At 40.7% G+C, this 21,164-nt stretch overlaps 1 protein-coding gene across 3 annotated transcripts in view; it reads left to right on the top strand.

The window, feature by feature from the left end:
- Window positions 1-21,164, top strand: part of ZNF827 (zinc finger protein 827) — a 163,792-nt gene that overhangs the window by 93,727 nt on the left and 48,901 nt on the right. For all 3 annotated transcript variants that reach the window (XM_063108280.1, XM_063108278.1, XM_063108279.1), the window contains exon 8: window positions 9,727-9,830. In XM_063108280.1, the coding sequence (XP_062964350.1) occupies window positions 9,727-9,830 (104 nt within the window). The remainder of the gene's footprint in view (window positions 1-9,726; window positions 9,831-21,164) is intronic.

Below are 21,164 nucleotides of genomic sequence, written 5' to 3'. Positions count from 1 at the left end.
GAACAGCTTTCCATGTCAAACGTAACTCAGTATTATTCTTTTAATGTTTGCATACTATTAAATGTTCACATGTGTCATAATTTAATCAGTCTCCTGTTATTAAGATATCGAGGGTCCTCCCACCTCCGAGGTTGTTGTTAATATAAATAATGCTGGGATAAAATGATTCAAAACAGCATTCACATTTTTTAGGCTTTTGCTATGAATTGTCAAATTGACTTCCAAAAAGGTTGAATCTACAATAGGACCAGGAGCTAATGAGAGAGACAGAGAGACAGAGACAGGGAGATAGAGAGAGACAAAGAGAGACAGACAGAGAGAGAGATAAAGAGAGAAAATATTTCAAAAGTCTGACCAACTCTGTGTTTTATGACTTAAAATTTTTTTTAACCAATTGTGTAGTTAAATATCATATCTTAAAATTAAAATCTTTTCATTTATTGGCTGGCCAGTTAGCTCAGTTATTTAGAGGGTGGTGTTATAACACCAAGGTCAAGGGTTTGTATCCCCTTACCTGCCAGCCTGCCAGCTGCCAAAAAAACAAACAAACGAAAAGAAACAAAAAACCTTTTCATTCATTGAGTCCTAGTTATATTAAGTATTTCGTTCATGGGAAGGCATTTGTATTTGTTCTTTTTTGTGCTTTCTTTAACTGTTACTTATTATTCTGTTTGGTGGTTTGTGTGGGTTGGATTTTTGGTTGTTGCTGTTGATTGTTTACTATTATAAAAAATCTCAAAACAAAGTAGAAAGAATAAAAAAAAAATCACCATATCCCCATCACCCAAATTGAACAATTATCAACATCTTACCCCGCTTACTTCACCAATCCTTTTTTCCTTTACATTTTAAATCACATCCCAGATATCATACATTCACTCCCAGCTTCTTTGGTATATTTCTCCAAAAAATAAGGATATTTTTATGAAACCATTTCACACTTACAAAATTAACGCCACCTTTGGTTTTTAATTGCTGAGAAGTTTCTGTTTGATCAGCAGCAGCCAAGTGCACAGCCACATCAATGGAATAGGAGGAGAAGGAAACACAGCTTAGCTTCCTTGTCATGTTCAAAAATTAAAGAAGAAAGTCTGGTGCTTGTACAGAGAGTTAGAATGACGGAGTGACCTTGGTTCCCCTCTGCCCACAAGCTCCATTTAGAAACCCACTGAATCTGCAATGCCAGCTTCAATTTTTAGATAAATGTCCCGGCTGAAGCTTGCCAATGTATAGAGATTAATTCAAGTTTTATTCTCTACTGTTCCTCTTTCTTTGAAAATGTGTGAGCCCCACATGATTGATGACCGGGTTTCCAGGCCTAACCCACTGGGGTCACAGGAGGTCTCTGTTATGTCCCTTTTCAGTTTGAATAAGGAATTTTCTGTTTTGGATGGTCAGGGTTGTCTTCAGGGCAGAGACTCACAGTCATTTTTAAACTAGAACCCTCTTCTCCACCCCACATGCCCTGACCTGACATCCAGGGTTCTTTTTATTACAATCAATAAAAAAATAAAATTGTTCAGGAACAGGAGTCCTCATTTCTGGGGTACTGAAAAGGGAGGACAGTGTTCATGAGTACCACTAAAACTGAATTTTCTTTCATTTTAGATTACTTTTTTTTAACTGATTACGAGAATGTTAGTAAGAAAACTGGCACTGATTTTTATACCTAACATGTTAATATCTGGGCACATTTCAGAAGCATTTCTCTCATCCAAAATGAAATTGAGAGACCAAGCTGGAAGTTAGGAAGCCCACATATGGTAATAGGTTGCATAGAGTGACTGCTGTAGCAGAATAAAATGACCTTATCAGCATTTTCTTCCTTATTTCCCACAATACTGTTACACCTATATTCAGTCTTGGCATTTTTTGAGAGTTCAAAATTCTTTTACAAATACATGTGAAGCATTTAATATATTTCAAATATAGTCATTTATAAACATGTTATAAAACATATGTAAATACATAAAAAAAGAAATATTAAACATCTATTATTCTATTATAAATTATTAGCAAATAAATTAATCAAGTCAAGTAATACTTGAGATGAACAAAATAAGCACTATCTAAAAATGAAGAAAATTGCGTTAATCATGAAAATTAAGTGGAGAGTGAAATAGTGTTATTTGATCTTTTTAAAACATGGAATACCTAAAAATAAGGTATGACAATGTTTTGTTTTTGAATCGTGAGCATATTTTTATGCAAGCTATTCTAGCTTTTTAAAAAGTTTCTCCTGACCTGAAAGTACTTGAGGAAATAAATGTTAAGGAGACAGTTATACTTAAACCAAATATTTCCCCTATTTCTTATCTTCAAATAATCCTATCTTTCTTATTTGATATGTTTGAGAAGCTTAAAAGAAAATAAACCTTTTTTGTTCTTTGGCAAGGACTGTAATCCGTTATTGTTAGCAAACTCTAGTTTTTGTTCAAAGAAAACATTTCTGGTTTGTCCTCATTTCCTTTAGTTTCACTATGTAGACATGGAGATTCCATGTGGAAGTTACCGTGTCCATCTGAATTCTGTCACAGTCATATTCCACATGGTCAGAAAGTCTTTGAACTAGAGTAAGATTTATTCTTGGAATAAGTTTGGTCTGTCGCCTGTCTCTTCTTGTGGCTTTTGGAGGCATGGAAGATTGTTTTCTCAACTACTGCTTCCTGTTCACTTCCAAATGTTAATGCAGGGTGTAACTTGTGGTGCGTGCTTCAAGGTCTAAGTGTTTCGAAGGTCAGAGTTTTTAAAATGCCAGTTCAATAGTTTTAGGCAAATATATGTTATTCCAGGTCTTAAAAAAATAATGTGGTGTATCAGTACTGAAAACCAGTATTGTAGTGACTTGATAAATGACTGGGGCTAAGTAGAAAGGAGGGAGGCCCTGTTAACAGGAAGCATAAAAAAGCCATCTGCTGCGGTGGCCCTGGGGCTAAGGTCTGCTGGGCAGCAGGTAGCAGCCAGAGAGAGAAAACATTGGCTCCCACAGACCTTTTCCACCCCAGCCTGGGGCTCCAGCTTTCTTTTTGTAATATATTGCTTCTCAGACCTATCTAATTTAGATAATTTGTTCTTAAATTTTCCTTAAATTTAAACAAAAGAAAATAAAGTAAACCCAAATTCTTTTGGATGTGTTTTACCCAGCTCTTGGAAAAAAATCCGGAAGCTCTTTCACGTCATGTAACCCATAGCTGAATAGATAATCAAGTACTTTTACTTCAAAACGTACCTTTTTTTTTTTCATTCGCTGAAGAAATTTGTCTATGTGCAGATGGAAGTCAGAATAGCACTTCAGTGGTGACACTTGAAGAGGAAAGAAAGGGGCCCAAGGGGGGCAGGCAAAAAAAATAAATAAATAAAAATTTAAAAAAAAAAAAAAAAAGAATAGCACTTCAGGATGATTTGCCACAAACTCTTATATTTAATAGAATTTTATTCCACCCTGATCTACCTAGGTCCTTAATGGGTCCAAGTAAAAACTCATAACAGAGCAAAGTCTTTTTCTTCTTTGTTTAATCTTTTTTTCCTATTTGCCATTCCCAAGTTCGTTCTCTCACATCCTGAAAGATTGTCTTTTAGAAGGAAAAAATATTTATTTCTTCTCTGTTGCTCCTTTAAAACTACTGTGTCATTACTAAACATGAAATTATTTTCTGCACTTTCTCTTATATGCAGTATCCACCTCCTTTTCCTTTTTCTTTTTGTTTGTTTTGTTATTGCCGTCAAAATGAGAATTCCCGTAATGTTTTGGTTTCAGTGTGACTCGTGAGGAGGGGTGGTTTTTAGGAAGATAGGCCTTCTGTTCTGCATAAAGCAGAGCTCCCTCTTGGCCCTCAGATGTTAAAGATGGAAATGTTTGTGCCACAATCAGCACTTAGCAAAATGTATCTCTATTTAGAGCCATAATCTTTTATGGACTGTTTTATTATTTATTGTAAATCTTTTCTTTTTGCAATCCTGTGCTGTTGCCCCCTCAGCCCATGCTGGGTAAGGCCTGGAGTTGTGTAGTGTCACAGTGACAGCACTGACCCTTCATAGCTTAGCCCTTAGAATTTCTACAGGAGAAAAATAAAAAGAAACTTTCAGCATCCATTTCACTTTTATCCGGAAAAGAAACTGAAATAGATAAAAATTTTAAAAGATTGTCTGTTCCATGTAACAAAACACAGAACGTGCAATGGGAGACTTGGGCAGTTTAAAGTCTGTACCATTGACTTCCAGGGGCTGCTACTCAATGTTTATTGAATATTTATATGAATTAGCTAAGTCTTCCAGTATCCTGTCTTTGTCCAGGACCAAAGGGAATATGTTGTGGTAGAGGCGATTTTGTTTTGATCCCCTCCCCCATTAGCATTAGCTGTTAGTTTCAACCTTCTCCTTTACCAACTTTTTACCAAAATAACCAGAAATATATCTTTTTTTTTCTTTTGACAATTTTTGCCTTTTTCACTTTTTTTTTTTTTTTTTCCCTTTTTCGTGACTGGCACTCAGCCAGTGAGTGCACCGGCCATTCCTATATAGGATCCGAACCTGCGGCCGCTGGGAGCGTCGCCGCGCTCCCAGCGCTGCACCCTCCCGAGTGCGCCACAGGCTAGGCCCTGCCTTTTTCACTTTCTAAGCTCACTCTCTGATAGAGGGGCTTTTCCATAATAAAACGACTAAAGTTTAGGCAGCTAGAGAGTCAGGAACAAGGGCCATATGGTATTCACAAACTGGCTCCTTTTCTGGAATAATTGCTAACTGGCTTAAGTTACCAGTTGAAGGACAGTACACACATGCTTCAGAGAGGAGTATGTCCTAAAGTCTGATTTATTTCCACGATGGTTTTCCTCCCTGGGAAGCTGCAGCCCCTGTTCATCTGGCACTTCCCTCTCCCGACAGTGACAGTCGCTGAGCAGCGTGAGCGAGGCGCCAGCCTCTCCACCACTTTTCACTGGGGTGTGCCCACCACAAGGCTGGGCATCAGCTGAGAGCGAAAGGGCTTCTGCACTTTCCAGTCACTGTCCGGCATGGGAGAAGAAAAAGAATTTTTGGAATACTATCTCAACACTGGAAAAATGACCTGGTTCGGTGTGAAGTTACATGTGTAGTGTCTTTTGTCCTGTCAGAACATGGGCAGAGAGTTAAAGATGACCAGCGTTATTGGAGATCTAATCCCATTAAGCAAGCACATGCTCTGTAGGGCATGCTTCAAGTTCATTTTTCCTCCTTCCTGAAACATGATACTAATCTGGGCAGCAGAAAGATTAATGTAGAGATATGTATATAGCCATAGTGCCACCATGAGCTTCATACCTGTGCTGAAATAGAGGTTTACGAACACCTAATGACCTCCTTACCATTCGAGCTTAGCCTCAGAAGCAGTGGGTCCAGGTAGTGGAGAATTAAGGATTGCAAATTGACCGGACCCATGGGTTGTAGAAGTTTTAGAAAGTTGGGGCATATCTTAACTTCTAAGGAGAAGTAAAGATTAAAATTGTTTTCGCTTGCTCTATTTATCAATTGGAAAAGTCTTTTGTCAGCTATCTAGGATCCCACATACAGAAATGGCTGCTCCCTACCCCAGCCCTTCATCCTGCTTTCCTCTGTCTCTTCTTTTTGCTGTTATCGGTACTAAGAAGGATCCGTGGTTCTGTATCGTCCGTGAATTCTGTAGGTGTTAAAAGACCACACAAAAGTCAGTGTAGCGTAGTGGGTAAGAGTGTAGACATGAGGCCAGCCTGCCTGGATTCCAATCCTGGGCCCCGCTCATGGGCATGGACAATTACTTGACTTCTCTTGAGCCCAAGTCTCTTCATCTGTAAATTAGGAGTAATAATAATGGTAGCTCCCCCCCATAGGGTTCCTGCGAGAATTAAGTGAAGTTAATACACACAAAGCGCTTTAAAACAGTGCCAGGTACTATTAGTTGCCATTTTTCACTGAACAGGTACTATGTACTGAGAACTTTAATGAAACATCTCATTTAACCCTTACACCACCCCTATAAAGACGGTATTTTTTAAACCTCTTTTCCAATGCTGAAACTGAGGCTAGAGAGGTTATTGAGTTGACAAAGTTTACTTAACTATTAAGTGGCCAATGTGGAATTCAGACTCGGATCCTTCTGATTCCAAACTGTGCTAACCCACCGCACTCCCCACCTCCGGCATGAATGAATCCGAATGCACAGCATGGCAGCAGAGTGTTTGGCCTGAGACTGATGCTGAGTTAACCTAGTATTTTCTCTTTATACATAAGACCTTACACCAGGCTTTGGCTGCCTCGACTTCTGAAAGTTTCTCCATCGTTCTTGGGCCCCCATCAAAACACTGCCAGTCCTTTTGTGCATTTTTAGTATTCAGCATGACTCCCTTCTAATTCTCTGCTCCCTCAAAAGAAATCTTTTATTTTCTATGCAGGATAAGGCTGGCATCCAGGGTAGAAAATTATTTGGGTTTCCCTCAGTGATTGTCTCCCTTTCAAGTCAATTTCTTCTGAGCGGCTTCGTGGGAATCAGGATTCACTCCTCACATCAGTGGGAACCTGCACTGTTGGAGAAGCACAGGAAGATGCAGAGCTAGCCCCTGGCCACTACTTAGCAAAACCTAGGAGGCCCTTCCCAGCACATACACGGCAGCCTCTGCCTGCCTCACCTAGGAATGTTAGGGTTGGTTTTAAATGTTCCTGTGGTCTTTACCTGCCTTCTCCTTTGTACTCCTCTCCGGTCTGCGTGAGTCACAGCTGGCTTGCAGCATTGACAGACAGCATCACCATGTCCTGTGTGTGGACTGCTGCCCCGGTTGTCTACCTTGTCTTCTGTAAGCCCCCCAGGCCTCACTCTCCACTACAGCCAGATGGAGATTCCTGAAACTCAGGTTCTGTTCCGTCACCTCCTTACCTAGGACACTGCAGTGCTTCCACTGCTGTTGAGACAAAGCCATGATGCCTGCACGCTGTGGTCCAGCCTCATCTCCCTCCACAGTGGCCCTTCCTCCAGTTCCGCAGACTGGCTGGCCTCTCGCGTGGTGCTGGGGCCACATTCCCCAGCTCCTTGGAACCCCGATGACCCTGCTCTCCACTCAGCTCAGCTGTAGCCTCCCTAGTCCGGCCAGCCCCCCATGGTAACACCGCAGCCCTTTCCTTCACAGCCTTAGCCACGCTCATGTTCTCTTTTGTGTTTGTGGTGTTTAGGTTAATGCGTGCTCCCTGACTTTACAGCCACAGCCAGTGTTGCTGACCATTGCGTTCCCGGTGCCTGGCACATCGTAGGCACTCAGAACTGCGGGAATGCAGGCTGTGCACACGCTTCTCTACAGCAGCGGTGTTTCTAAACATCCTTTTGGGGGCCCCTATTGAGACTCTTGCTGTCCCCACAGGGAAGTCTCTACATTTCAGACCACGAGCTCCCCTGAACTCTCAGATTTAAAGAGTCACAGCAACCCAGAGGCCTGTTGCCTGACCTTTACCCTGTGCCCATGAGCCCACCCGTGGTGTTTCCTATGTGGACTCTCACTCAGACACGGGGATGTCACTATCAGCTTGTGTATAAGCTTGAGAGCCAATGAGGTGAGATTGAGAAATTTTACACTCTGTGTTTAACCAGCAATCCTCCAAGGTCTCCACTTCCTTAAAGGTTCTTTGATCCTTAGCAGTTTTCTTTATGGATGGGTCGAAAATTAGCCTAATCACCCTAGCAGTTAATGAGCCCTTCAAAATCAGAGTGGCCTTTTCTTTGTTTATTTTGTAATGGCTTTTGTACAAAGGAGACTACTCTTTTTGTTACCGTTGTGTGGAAAAGTTGACTGATTTATGTTCCCCTTTGGGCTAGACAGAAATACAAATGAAAAAATATCTCACATTTATTGAGCACTTACTGTTTTCTGGGCACCATGCAAAGAACATTCCATGGACTACCTTATTTAATCCTCACAGCTCCTCGGTGAGGTGTGGATGCTGTTATCATCCCATTTTATAGATGGGAAATGAAGGCTTGGGGAAGTTAAATAATGTGTACAAGGTCACACAGCTGCTGCTGGTGGAGCTGGAATTTGAAGCCAGAACTGCCTGCTCTTGAGTGCATGCACTTAGCCACTATGTGCAACTGCGTTCTCCTTCAAAGTGTTTCTGTCCTTTGCAGCTTATGACATGTTTGGTATAAAACAATATATTTCCCCCTTTCCTTCTCCCCACTTGGCATCTCCTCTAGACAATTCACTTTTTAAGCCTATCTAAATTGTTTTATGTTTAAGACATATAAATAAAAATCATGTCATACAAAGTTACATTAAATCTAGCCTAAAAGTCATGCAAAACTATATTGTTTATCAATGTACATTCTACTTTTCTAAAAAAAAAAAAAGTCCTCTGTTTTCATCTTAAAATTCCCTTTTAAATATTTAATAATACTAACATAGCCTTGTGGCATGTTTAGAAGTGCAGCACCACTCCTGGGAGTCCTGGGATTGTGTGCCTGCAGATCTGTCCATCCCTGATCTGCAGGTTACGCTCTGGGAACAGTCGGCCAATCAGAGGCCCTGGTGGGAGGCAGGGGTAGGGTAAGGCCGCATCTGGTATTTCTCTCCCTCCTTCTCTGTCTCCCACAGCAGCTGCATCTCTCTACGGCTCCAGCTCCTGCTGGGCAGGTTCACCTTGCCTCCAGCTCCCACCAGGTGGCCTCAGCCTCTAGTCTCCTTTACCTCCTACTTTTGTCCTCCAGCCTCACCCTTTTGTCCCACCAGCCTCAGGGTGTTGGAGGCTTCCTGCTTTTCCTGTCTCTGGGCTGTGTTACTGCCTGTGGACCTTCCCCCACCTGGGTACCCAGTCCCCCAGGTTGTAAATAAATAGGGCTTTCCCTTTTCCAGGCTGGACTCCAATGGATACTCTGGTATTCTCGCTTGGCGTCGCAATACTTATTTACAGTTTATTTTAGAGGCATGGAAGATGGGTGCTGTGACTGGGTTAGAATCCTCTAATTAAAAGTATCTAAACTTGTGTGTTCCCTGTGACTGTGGTATCAGGGGAAACAGTGGTGGGACGTCTGATGGCCTTGGTTCTGGTTATGGCTGGGTCACTTAGGGGAGCTTGGGGTCACTCAGGTCAGAGCCCCCTTTCATGTGAAATAAAGGTGTCCCTTGGAGTCCTTTCCTGCAGCCCCCTTTCTGGTATTAACTGCTTCAGAAAGAACCAACACAAATCCAGGAGGTTGTTTCTATTTCTGTGGGGACCCGAGAGTTGTTTCCTCTGGTGTAAAGGCCCCTGGCTCTAGCATTCTGTCTTTCTGATGTGTGCTGTTTGTCCCTAAGGGGTCAGGTGCCAGAATGTGGGTGAGCCAGGGCAGTTCCATCTCCACCCTGGGAAAAGCCACAGACAGGCCCTTTCTGATTGGGACCCAGGAAGCTGGCCTTTGTTTGGGCCCAGCACACTCGCCGAGAGCACAGGGCAGGAGTGAAACGTGGTGTTCAGCGTCCTCCTCTGTGGGTCCAACCGTGTTTCAAAGATGATGTTTCATTTGTTCACCCCTCATATAAAACTAATAGGCAGAATGTACAGATGGCACTTGTCTCACCTGATATATTTTCTCTTTTTCCGTTTTAAGCACAATCTTCTTATAGTCTCTAAACACCATTGTAAAAACAACAATATCACCTTATCCAATATTGTGTGTGTATATGTTTGGGACCAGATGCTCAGGGTGCCTTAAGTAACTTCAGTTTACTAAACGTCACTCCTCCTCCCCACCCCCAGCCCTTTCTTTTCAGAAGATACATTTAGACAATCACCATTCACCTCTAATTCAAAAGATCTGCTGCCCGGCGAAGCTGTGCCTCATGGAAGGATATCAGCTCCAGGTATGGAAATGTTGTTGACTTGCTATTGGTTGCTTTAAAATTACTTTTCTGAAATGTGTGAATTTTCAGATTCTTTCAGCTTATGTGTTGCAATTATTCATATGAAGGCTGGGTTTTGGAAAACGGGGAAACTCAATTTAAACAGCCACAAAAGTTTATTAAAATAAAATATAGACAATAATAAACCTCTTCATCTTTGCTTTAAGAGCTTACTGTTCTTCACCTGCTGATATTTTGTCCATATAGTGAATTTCTTATTCTTTAAAGTAGCAAAATATAATCTGAAAATAAATTGCTTTTTTTTACACATTGTCAATAATTTATGCTGGCAGCCAGGAAGATACCATGGGTAGGGGGAGGGGTGTGTGGCAGGAACACTAATCCCCAAGAGGGCAGGTCATGACCCCCGTGGGGTGTGGGCCAACACAGAGACCACTTCAGTTTCCATGGAAGCAACATAGCTCATTAAGAAAATCTTGCCACCCAGATTCTACCTCTCTTCTTAGCCCTAGTATTTACACATCTCCGTCTAATGCTCCTTTCTGCCACCTAAGCCATCAATACATCGTTTCTTATCCGTTCTTCCTCTTTCCTTTCTCCTTTCCAGAGTAAAAGGAGAGATGTACTTGCTGTCCCCTTATCAACAGCGTGTCCGTGCCTCGGGGCTTTATGTGTTTGTTCTCAGAGTTATGACATGAGAACGTTTGAGAACCCCTGCACTGCAGTCCATACTCGCTGCCCACTGCCCACCCCCACCCCACCACCAGTCCGGCATCCAGGAAGCTTCCTGCCCGTTGTTACCTTCCTTCCCAGCTGCTGACAGAATCTCGGAAGCACTCAGGGGCCTCTATCCGCATTCATTTGTCCAGCAGAGTAGAGTGGGAGACCAAGGCTCTGTGTGTGCAGGAGGGGTTCACAGCAGGGCTGTTGGCTCCATAGCTCTTTCGAGAATAAGGTCCAAGTGTCCTCCACACCCTTAGGGAGCACTGTTATCACAGAGCACTGGTGATCTGATTAGTTTCCAATACCGAAGGAGTCAAGTGACATCTTCTGAACTGTTGGCTTGGGGCATCACAGGTCACTGGAAGTGGTTTGTTACAGGCAGTGGGGGGAGCAGCTCTCTGTCATTGTTTAGTCTTGTGATGGCAGCTCCATCTCTTCTCATTGCCACACATCCAGCCAGAGTCCGGACAGCTACGTGCTTTTTTAGCTTTGCAGGAAAGGCTTTTCTATGCAACCACCAGAAAAAAACATACTTACAGAAAAACACATTACATAATAGCTGGTTCTAGAGGTAGAAAGAAATTCTGCTTAGTTTTTATCTTCATTCCCAAACAGGGGCTCTTGGAACTACTGTTTACTTCCCACAGTGTAATTTTGAATAGCCATCGCCCCAGTCCCAAAATTATTGCCCTGCTGTTAAGTTGATAGATTGTGACTTTCTAATGTCAAAATAACTGCCTATCAGAGTGCTGTGATCCATATGGCCAGCATCCCATGATGTATATACAAACCCTGTATTGCTGGCTTAATGTTTGCCTTGGCTGTATTTAAAGAAGGGTTTACTGGTCAAGTTAAAACTAGACCTAAAACAGAGATATCAGTATGTGTTTAACTGCACATAGGAGTTTTTTGTGATTTGCTTGATAGACTTAAGTTACAAATTAGATAAATTTATACTTAAAAGCTTAACTCTTATTTTGGGGGGGAGGTCAACACAACTTGGAATTTTAAAATGTAAGTCCACCCTGCTGGGAGATAATCGATCTACTGTACTTCAACAAAGCTTTCTTTAGGCAGAGGAAAAGCAAAATGACTATATTTACATTTTGCTAAAATAAACAGCTAAAAAGGTACTTTTATTTTTTAATAAGCAAGGTGAAATTCTTTGGAAACAGTTAAAAATAGAAAAATTTTAAATGATGGTGACAACCTTGTGATTATTGAAGTTCTCGTAATCTGAAGACAGTTTTATAAGGAAAACCTTAATAATTTGGGCTAATTGTGGAGAAGACCAATCTGAATTAACCAAAGTTTGCAGTATGGAGATGTTTAAGTAAGACTTACTCCTTTCCAGTCTGCATAGTGATAAATGGTCATTCTATACCTACTATAGCTCCTCAATACCTTAATCACAATTCTGAAATCCAGAAAACCCTCCCAACCAAATTTTTTTGAATAAACTATTTGGTCGTAAAACCTAATGGGAGGCTATTTATAGCCTTTACGTATTACAACAAAAGTGAAATTCATACATTTTGTTGCAGAAATATCAATGTGCTTGATTATGAGGTATTGCTCCAGGCCTACTGGGATGTTACATAAAATATGTTTCATGCACCGTATCATTATCCTGAAATAAGAAAAAGTATGAAGCCCCAAGGATTTCAGACACATGTGGACCTGCATTTATTCTAGTACTCTGCTAAAAGCAGCACAGGGAAAAAAGAAATTAAAGCTAGAGCTGAGTATCTTAAAGTTCTGGGGTATCAGCGTCAAGTATTCTTACAGAAAATTTCCGAAAACCAATTGGACAGAAGATAGCTGAATCATTGGAGAGCATGGGAGAAGGAACAGGAGCCCCATGGGGATCCTGTAGTTCCAGGGCAGCATTATTAATGAGGGCCTGGGCTAGAGAGAAAAGAAGGAGTGGGGGCAAGTGGGAGAAGCAGATAGAGGGCCAGCTGACTGGTGTGGGAACCTGGTTAGCCTTGTGATAAGCAAGTTGAACTAGGGAATGATAGTGGCTGTGCAGAGATGGGAAAGCCAGGAAGGAGACGGCCGACTTTAGTGACCAGGTAGAGAATAATTTGTTGTCAGTATATAAATGAAAGCCTTAGAGTCCCTAGAAATCTTCTCTTCCCATTAAATGCTACCACAAAAATATTATTTCTACTCTATTTACTTAGCAAACCTCTTCCTTCCACAGGTAATGCAAAGATGAATGTCAGTCCAGAGAATGACCTCATTCTCAATTAGTAGAGACGATAATTAATGACGTTTAATGTGCTTAGTTCCTGTCTAAGAAATCCCTTGCAAATGCTGAAAACACATAGCATCATTTCAATAGTATGTATTGGTATATACGTATACACCTTTTATCAAAGGGATGAAATTCTCTTCCAGATGCCTTCAGAGCTAGAGCACAGGGCAGGGGAGGTGCCAGATGAGAGTATTGTTTAAGGCATAACAGCTCCTGAGCCACAGGGATCCACGGTGGATTCCGTGTGTTGTGACTGTGTTTCAGGCCTGTTGGAGAGTGAAGAAGGCTGTGAGGGGGATAGCAGAGCAGGGAGAGGTTGGACTGTGAAGAAATCGAGAATAGCACAGTTAACTAGGCATTTGCCTTCGGCAGATGGTATTTGAAACTCACAGCTGCTACCATCCCAGAGAAACAGAATAAACACAGAGCTTCATGGTGTCCTGGCCTTGGTCGTTGCCAGTACTACTAGACTGACTTTCCTGAGGACCAAAGAATGCTCAGGAGCCAAGACCTAACATTCTCACTGGCTGCAAATGTCTTTAGACAGAGGTAACATCAGGAATCTTTAATAAAATGATGAGTTAACAACTGCCGTCACCTTCTGCTGGAGAAGGTGGGAGTAGGGTCAAAATATCCTTAAAGCCATGAGAAGGTTATTGAGTGCACCCTGCGTGGTGGTGGTGCTGGTGATGATTTTACAAAAGAAATAAAAGAGCTTTTCTAATATGGGGGAGATAGAAATTATAGACCATGTATAATTTAATGTACTTTGTTTAATCTATAGTTGTCTCACTTTGTACAAGATTTACATTAATAGAAGAAAGATTCTGAAGTCAGGTGTTTTTCAGGACACACGGGGCTATTCTCTTAATACAGAGTAGACCATTACTACTGTACCTGCAGCTATCTATGTTTTCCCATGGTCTTTCTGTAAGCAAAGACTATTAAGAGAAGAATTTACATCTCAGTACCACTTTTAAACAATGTAAAGCTTCATTTCTGTGTTGTTATGATTTGGAAGTCACAGTATGTTTGCACTGTATTAAGCCAAAAAACAAAAACACAACCAGAGCAGGTGTGAAGGCAAATGTGGGTCTCCATGGAATTCTTTCAAAGTGTTTGGAGTCACCGATGCTTGTGTTTGTTATTTCAGATGGAGCCTGGAGTTAAATGATGTAAAATATATCAGCAGTTATATTCGTAAACCCCTACCCCCATTATTTTCTAACATGCCTTAAAAAACTCTTTTTGCTGTTGTTGCTTATATAATGTACAAACAAGAAAAAAAAAGAACATCAGCACCTCTCACATAAACAAGCTTCTTTGGGTAGGCAGGGGGAAGTTTTAGTTCCTTTCAGGACTTGATACGCCAATCAGGATTTGATGTTAAATCAAAAGGCTGGTTTAGAATTGTCTGCCTTGGCCCCAGGCCTATTCTTGATTCATTTACCCCTCTTTTCTCTGCCCATCAATCTAACACATGTGGTCCCATGTCATATACTTCTCTGAAATCTAAATAAACAGTGCCTTGCATTTGAGTGCCACCTGCGACTAACTCTCAGCCTGCCACGCTACTGGCCAGTTATGATTGACCTCTTTAAGACAGTTGGCTTAAAAGATATGTCTTAGTGTGTGCACGTCACTTTCTTTTATGTTAAGACTTCCCAACTCATACCAGGCAAGAGGGAGAGAGAGACAGACACACAGACAGACAGACAGACAGAGACACACACAGAGAGAGAGAGGAAGCTGTCTTGGATTACAGCAAAGTGTTTTCTTCAATCCTTTCTCAAACAGCAGATTCTTTTTAAATTCAGGCTAAGTCATGTAAGTTATAGATAAACAATAGAACGTTGGGTATTGGTGTGTATCGTTTTGAAATTTAAGCTCCTTTTGATTAAACAAATTTGTTCTGCACAGAGAAGGAAACTAACAGTTACAGACAATCTGCTAAATTGTCAGGCACAGGACATAAGAACTCGTTGAGACATAGGAATGATCCACAACTTACAGGTGACTAAGTGGAGGTTCAGAGAGATTTAATAACGTGTTTAAAGGCATGCAGTTGGTTGGTGGCAGCACAGGAATTCAACGCAGAACTGCACAGTGCATTTTCCCTCTTTCTGCCTTGTCATGCTGCCTCTTGAGTCAGACAATGTGTCGCTGGACAGGGAACAAAATCACCTCCCTGGCGTTTGCCTACGTGCGTCCCAACCAGTTGGCATTTTAAGTATTACTGATGGGCTGCCTTCTTTGATTTAGGAATAAAAAGTAGTTCTTCAAGTAAGGTACTTGAAAGAATTTATAAGTATCTACTGTTAATTAATATAATCCTAATTTTGTACTCTTTTAGTTCTTTCTTTTCTCTCTTCCCTTAATGCTTTGATATCTGGTAATATCATAGTCACTCGAAATGTTTCTTTCAGTTAGGACTTCAGTAATTTTTAATGGATAATGTGTTCATTGAAATAGTTGTGTGAAGCTGTGTTAAACCTGTCTGGTTAAATAAAACACATAACACTGAATTTAGTAGTGATCTGATCAGCAGTGCAGAAGAAAAAGTTCTAGGCTGGGATTCAGGAGAACTTGGGTTTAGTCCTAGCTCAGTTTCCAGTAGAAAGAGATTAGAAGGTCTCCAGGTTCCTTCCACATCCCCTCTAGTTCAGAAGTTCTGCCATCTGTAATGACCCTGTAACTTCAGCCAAGGTTCCTTTCTTTTGTTCTCAAGACCAAAACTATCCTACAGGGGAATATCAAAGTCTAGTCTAGTGGCTTTATCTCTAAAATTCTGCCACCCCCACTGAGTGCCGGGGAAGGGACAAGTCACCATAACTAATTCTCAAAAGACACAGTAATGGGGGGTGATAGTGACTGGGAGGGGCACAAGAAGGGGGGATGTTCTATTTCTTTATCTGACTGCTGGTTACATACACAGGTAATTTTGTGAAAATTCCTCAAGCTGTGTACTTATGACAGTATGTCTTCATTTGTTAAGGCTAATTGGCTTATTTACAAATATGTGGGTCTAAGTGCCAAGTAGACACCTTCAGGCCATCAGTAGGAGTGCACATTCGCTTCAGACTATGACAGTGGTGATGATGACAGTCTTTTAATTATACAACTTTTAGTTTGCAGGAACATTTCTATTTGTAACCTGAACTGGTTGCCCTGAACTAATGAACATGAATGTGGATTCATGTATTTCAAATCTGGGAACTATTCCACATTGTTTATAGCATTTCTTTGATGTACTTGCAGTAGATAAGCTATAGTCTGTGCAGCTGTTTACTAAAGGGAGAAAGTTTCATAGTTATGAATTTTCCTGATAATTTTATTTGAAGCTAAAAATTGTATGCCCATACTAGCCTCATCTGCCCCTCACTAGCATGGTTTGGTCTTGGTCAGAGTGTAGGTGTATTCCAAGGGGAGCTATTGACTTCATTAAAAACAATTTGTAGAGAAAGGTCTTTCATTAGGCACTGTCAGCTTTGTGTCCAAGTTAGCCCTTCTCAAAAATGTAACTAATTAAATTAGTTAAATTGTTGGTCTCTATAGAACAATTGTGGGTTCACACACTAAAGTACAGGCATACTTTTTTTTAAGGGTGGTAATCTTTCCAAAGGAGAAATTTATATCCAGTTTAGGTGCGTCAGCTCAGGTATCTATAGAAAGCCACAAAGATAGAGGGAAAAAACTGTGATTGTTTGGCTAAGCCCCTTTATCTCTGCCCACATGGCACACAGGTTGGGTCACTTGGTATCATAGATAATCGTCAGCACTTTCATGTTTGTACTTGCAGGGAAATGGTAACATCCAAAATCCCTTTTAAGAACCCAGTGGAGGGACTTTTCTCAGGCACAGGTTACCCCCAGGGCTGTGGGCACTTGGGCCTTGGCCTAGTATTTTCTTCTGAGCGAAGCAAATATATACGTGCTCACATAAAATAATCTGAATGCCGTTTATAAGGCCCCAGCAGTGCCTGTGGTTGTGTTTTTACTTTTGCAAAGACTGTTCAGATGCCTTGAGAATGAACAGTGCTATAAAAGGCCAAATTCTTGAGTATGTGTAATGGATGATGGAGAGTATTTGTTTGAAAATTACAATGTAGTGACCCTGGCTTCAGTTTGGGACTGACTAATTCAATCTACAAGGCTTTTTCTATATATACAATATGTTCTTCCATTCCTTTGCTATCAAAAATACATATTCTCATTTCATGCAATTTCTTCTTTGTGTTTATTCCTTTTCAGGGCAGCAACTGCCCTCCGGTAACCAGGGTAGAAAAAAAAGAAAAGTCATTCTTCTCACAAACTAGACCATCTATTTTCATTCAAACAAATCCATTCTGTATTCCCACATATAGGCCAGACGGGGAGTGCCTCTCGTGGTAAGAAAGACACCCCCACATCACACCGTAGCTCTCTTTTTGATGCAGTTATTAGAATGATAATCAGGGCCTTCATCCCCCCCCCCCCCCCCACTGTTCTACCTCATTCAGTGTGTTTCCTTTAGCAAGATACTTAGCTTTTCTGTTCTCAATTTATGATCAGAAACAAAAGATGTTAACTGGAAGTACAAAAGTGTGGTCAGGCTTTGCACTTGCTTTGTATTACCTTCGCCACACCATCCCCAGGTGTTCCATCGAGACATCCCATATAGAGGTCCTTGGAGCTCTTTAAATTTGTCAGGTCTCAAACTGACTGAACCATTTCTCCTGCCTCCGACTTTCCTCATACTTCCCCTCCAAAAAAAGCAATCAGTCAACTAATTAATACCTCCCTCTCCTGTTTTTTCTATCTTACTAGATAGCATCATCATCATCTGCCATGGCACAAACCATAAGTCTGGACATCTATTTGTTTGGGTTCCACTGGAAACAAATTCTGAAACAAACATTTGAGTTTAATTGTTGGGGTTTTTTTGGTTTTTTGTTTTTAGGAAGCGAGACTAGGAAACACTGGTAGGTGGATGGGAAGGGAGCCAGAGAAAGGAAGGCAGTAAAGCACACACTATCAGGCAGGTTACCAGTGTGGGCAACTGAAGGACTGGTTTCCCTGGGAACTCTGGGATTCAGTTAGGACACACATCAGGCTTTCCTACCTGAGGGGTGAGAGAGCTGGGATATTTATGCTGTCAGTCATCTGTTAAATCTGCTCCCAGGAGAATTCATTTCCCCATACTCTGGTCTACCACATAGGTGGGCCAAGAAGGCCTCAGTGGCCAGAGAAAGCCCTTGGGAAATATATTCAGGTACTGGAAGTGCGAAGTCAGGCACAGAAGCAGTAAAGGCAAGATGATGATTGGGGAGGGGTATCGGAAGCAACAGTGTCTGCTGCCGCATCTTTCATTATTACCTCCTCTTCACCCTCCACTTCCATTCAGTTTCCATGTCCTCCTACACTGATCCTTCCTGCTAGATCTCTCCTAATTGTCTTCTTTTCTTTCACTCCCAGCTGCCAATGACTTTCTTCAAGTCTTCATCCCTAGTTCTCTGGATTATAATAGTGGCCTCTGGCTGTTCTCCCTGTCTCCAGTGTCAGCCCCGCCAGTCCTTCTCTCCATCCTGCAGCCAGGCTAATCTTTCCTGAAGGCAGATCTCATCACTGCCAGCCCTGCTGGCTTCCCATTGCCCTCAGGATAAAGTCTAAACTTTGTCTGAATGCATGTGCTCTGTCCTCATATGCTACCTTTTTTTTTTTTTTTTTGAGTAGTCTCTGCTTTTTGGGGGATTCATTTCCTGCCACTTCAAAACTGGATTAGGTGCTGCTTCCTTTGATGTCCTTGGATATTTAGAATTTCCTATTTACTCATCAGCCTTCTGGTGTAGTTAGAAGCTCCTTACTGGGCATAAATCATCTTGTTGACCATTATATCACCAGAAGCTAGCACCTAATGTAGTTTCTCCACAAATCTTGGATGAAAGTATGTATTTTGTTGAAAAACTGTGTTGTTGATGGGACTAGTTTTAAATGTTTTAAAGAGAGATCTCATAAGACTGTGATTATAATACACATCTGTTTTCTACCACAGGTTAAAATGAATCCCTTTGCAAATTTAAGGTGTGCGATAAAGCTCTTTATGAATATAGTTGGTCTTTCTATGTGAATGTTCATGCTACCATGAAGTCTCCTTTTAGAATAATATAGTTTATCTGGACAGGAGAAAGACTGCAAGACTGCTGTGTTCATTTTTTTCACCTTAGATGTAGAGCTAACTGCCAACCACTGAAGAAAGAAGCTCTAGGACATTTCTGGGAGCAGAGAGTGGGAGGTGTAGGTACAAGAAGACTTTAGATGGTTTGATGTGAAAGTCCAATACTCAGATTAAATTAATGTGAAGACCCAGTGCTGATTTTCACATGTAATAATAAATTTCCCAGTCATAAAATTCCCCATGCCGTTAGTCCCATATTAAAAAGCTTGGAATTATTTCAAATAGAACTTTTTTCCATCTTTGAGCTAATGGCTGTTTTAAATGTCCCTTTTACCAAGTGAGCTTCTTTTTTAATGTAAATTATTTTATTGGGGGTCATTTTTATATTTTGATCCAAATGGGGCAAAAGTTCACATAGTACTGTCTATTAAATACTTAATGTGAAACTTTGTGTGAGACAGATTTAAGCTCAGGCTGAATTTGTATAGAATTTGGGCAGCCCATGAAATGGAAATATCTTTTTTTCTTTTAAATTATTTTTTAAAATAGTAATGGTTTTCTCCTCTTGCTTGGGAAACATGTCCCACAAATCTTCTGATACTTCCCCAGTTGTTTCTTGCACGTGAAGAGAGAAACAGTTTTCTATAGCTGTCAGTCTGTACGTCTCCTTACCTCTACAAGTAACAAGAGACAGGCCCTGCTGGAGTTGATGATTGCCACACGTACACAGCCATTTCTGCTCTCTGCTTCCTACACTCTCATGTGTTTTTGCATTCTATATTATCCCAGTCTTTTCCTTTCCTTTTGCTACTGTGAGACTTACATAAGGCAAGCCTTACATTAAATACTCTATTGAAAACATAAATAAGACATAAGTTCCCTAAATTGTAGAGAAATAGAACACTCCATGTTATTTAGTGAGCTTGGACACTGATATCCCATTCTAGGAATTTAACGTACAAATAGACTTAAGCAAATAATTCTCAGGTATATGGACAAGAATGTGCTTTGCACATAAAGACCCGAAAACAAAGTAAACGTCCATAGGTAGGCAACTGGTGAAATCAGTCATGGAACAGTCAGTGGAAAACTCCACAGCCATTAGGAAAGAAGGAAGGAGAGCTGTAGGAATTTATTTGAAAAGATGTCCAGGACATATTGTTAGATTAAAAAATGAAATTTGCTGTAGACAACATGTGACATGATCCCTTTTATGTTTTAAAAAAAAAAAGAGGCAGTACATTTTACATGCATGTAATATGCTTGTCTGTTCATAGATAAGTTTAGACAGTCAGCTGTAAACAGTGATTACAACTAAAGAATGGAAAGGACAGGGATTGGGAGAAGAGGTCAGTAAGTGAGAGGTGTTCTTTTATTTTTCAGTTTGTATCCATTGTTCTATTTTTTTCCATGAATTTGCATTACTTTTATAATTTTTAAAGGTTAAAAAAAATTAAGTGGGAGATCTGTGTGTTCAAATTACTGGGGGGGTTTTGAGAATTGGCATTTACATATATTATTTGGAGCCAAAGTGAATAATCTCTAGATTAAGCAAACTACTAAAAATATAGATTAAAAAAATCATTCTTAGCCATCTTCCTTCAGTGAACTCCCCAACCAGAAGCCAGACAGAGTTAAATGAGTTTTTCATATAGTTCATGAGAATATAAAGCAGATTACAAATCCATGTGAATGGTATGATACCATGATTTGTAGAAAATGTGTGCATACAGGAAAAAAGATCAGAAAGGATAAATGTAGAAATGTTAACTTGACTTCAGTCTAATTGGGATTGCAAGTGATTTTTACTTACATTTTAAAGATTTCCATTTTTATAATAAGCATATATTATTTTTATAATCAGAAACCATCAGTAAGTTTTGTTTTGTTTTGTTTTGTTTTCATTTTGAACAAAGGAGAAACTATCATGTATATTCAGGTACTTAATGCCTGACCCTAGATCTCTCTGGAAGTTTTTATCATGAGGATATGCCTGGAGATTTGGAACGAGATCAACTTTGGCAGAACCACATTTAAATACGACCCCAGAAAAATGGTAGACCTAAAAGCAACAGAAGTTAATGGAGATGTGTTCAGCTGGAAGAGATGAAAATGATGGGAACAACAACTTGGAAGGAGGTGTTTGGAAAGTAGAACCCATCAAAGTACTTCAGACTGAGGCATACTGTTTTAATGTC

Source organism: Cynocephalus volans, chromosome 9, assembly GCF_027409185.1.
Source record: "Cynocephalus volans isolate mCynVol1 chromosome 9, mCynVol1.pri, whole genome shotgun sequence".
Taxonomy (NCBI): domain Eukaryota; kingdom Metazoa; phylum Chordata; class Mammalia; order Dermoptera; family Cynocephalidae; genus Cynocephalus; species Cynocephalus volans.
The sequence above is the reverse complement of the archived record's forward strand: the minus strand, read 5'-3'. Positions and strand labels throughout refer to the sequence as shown.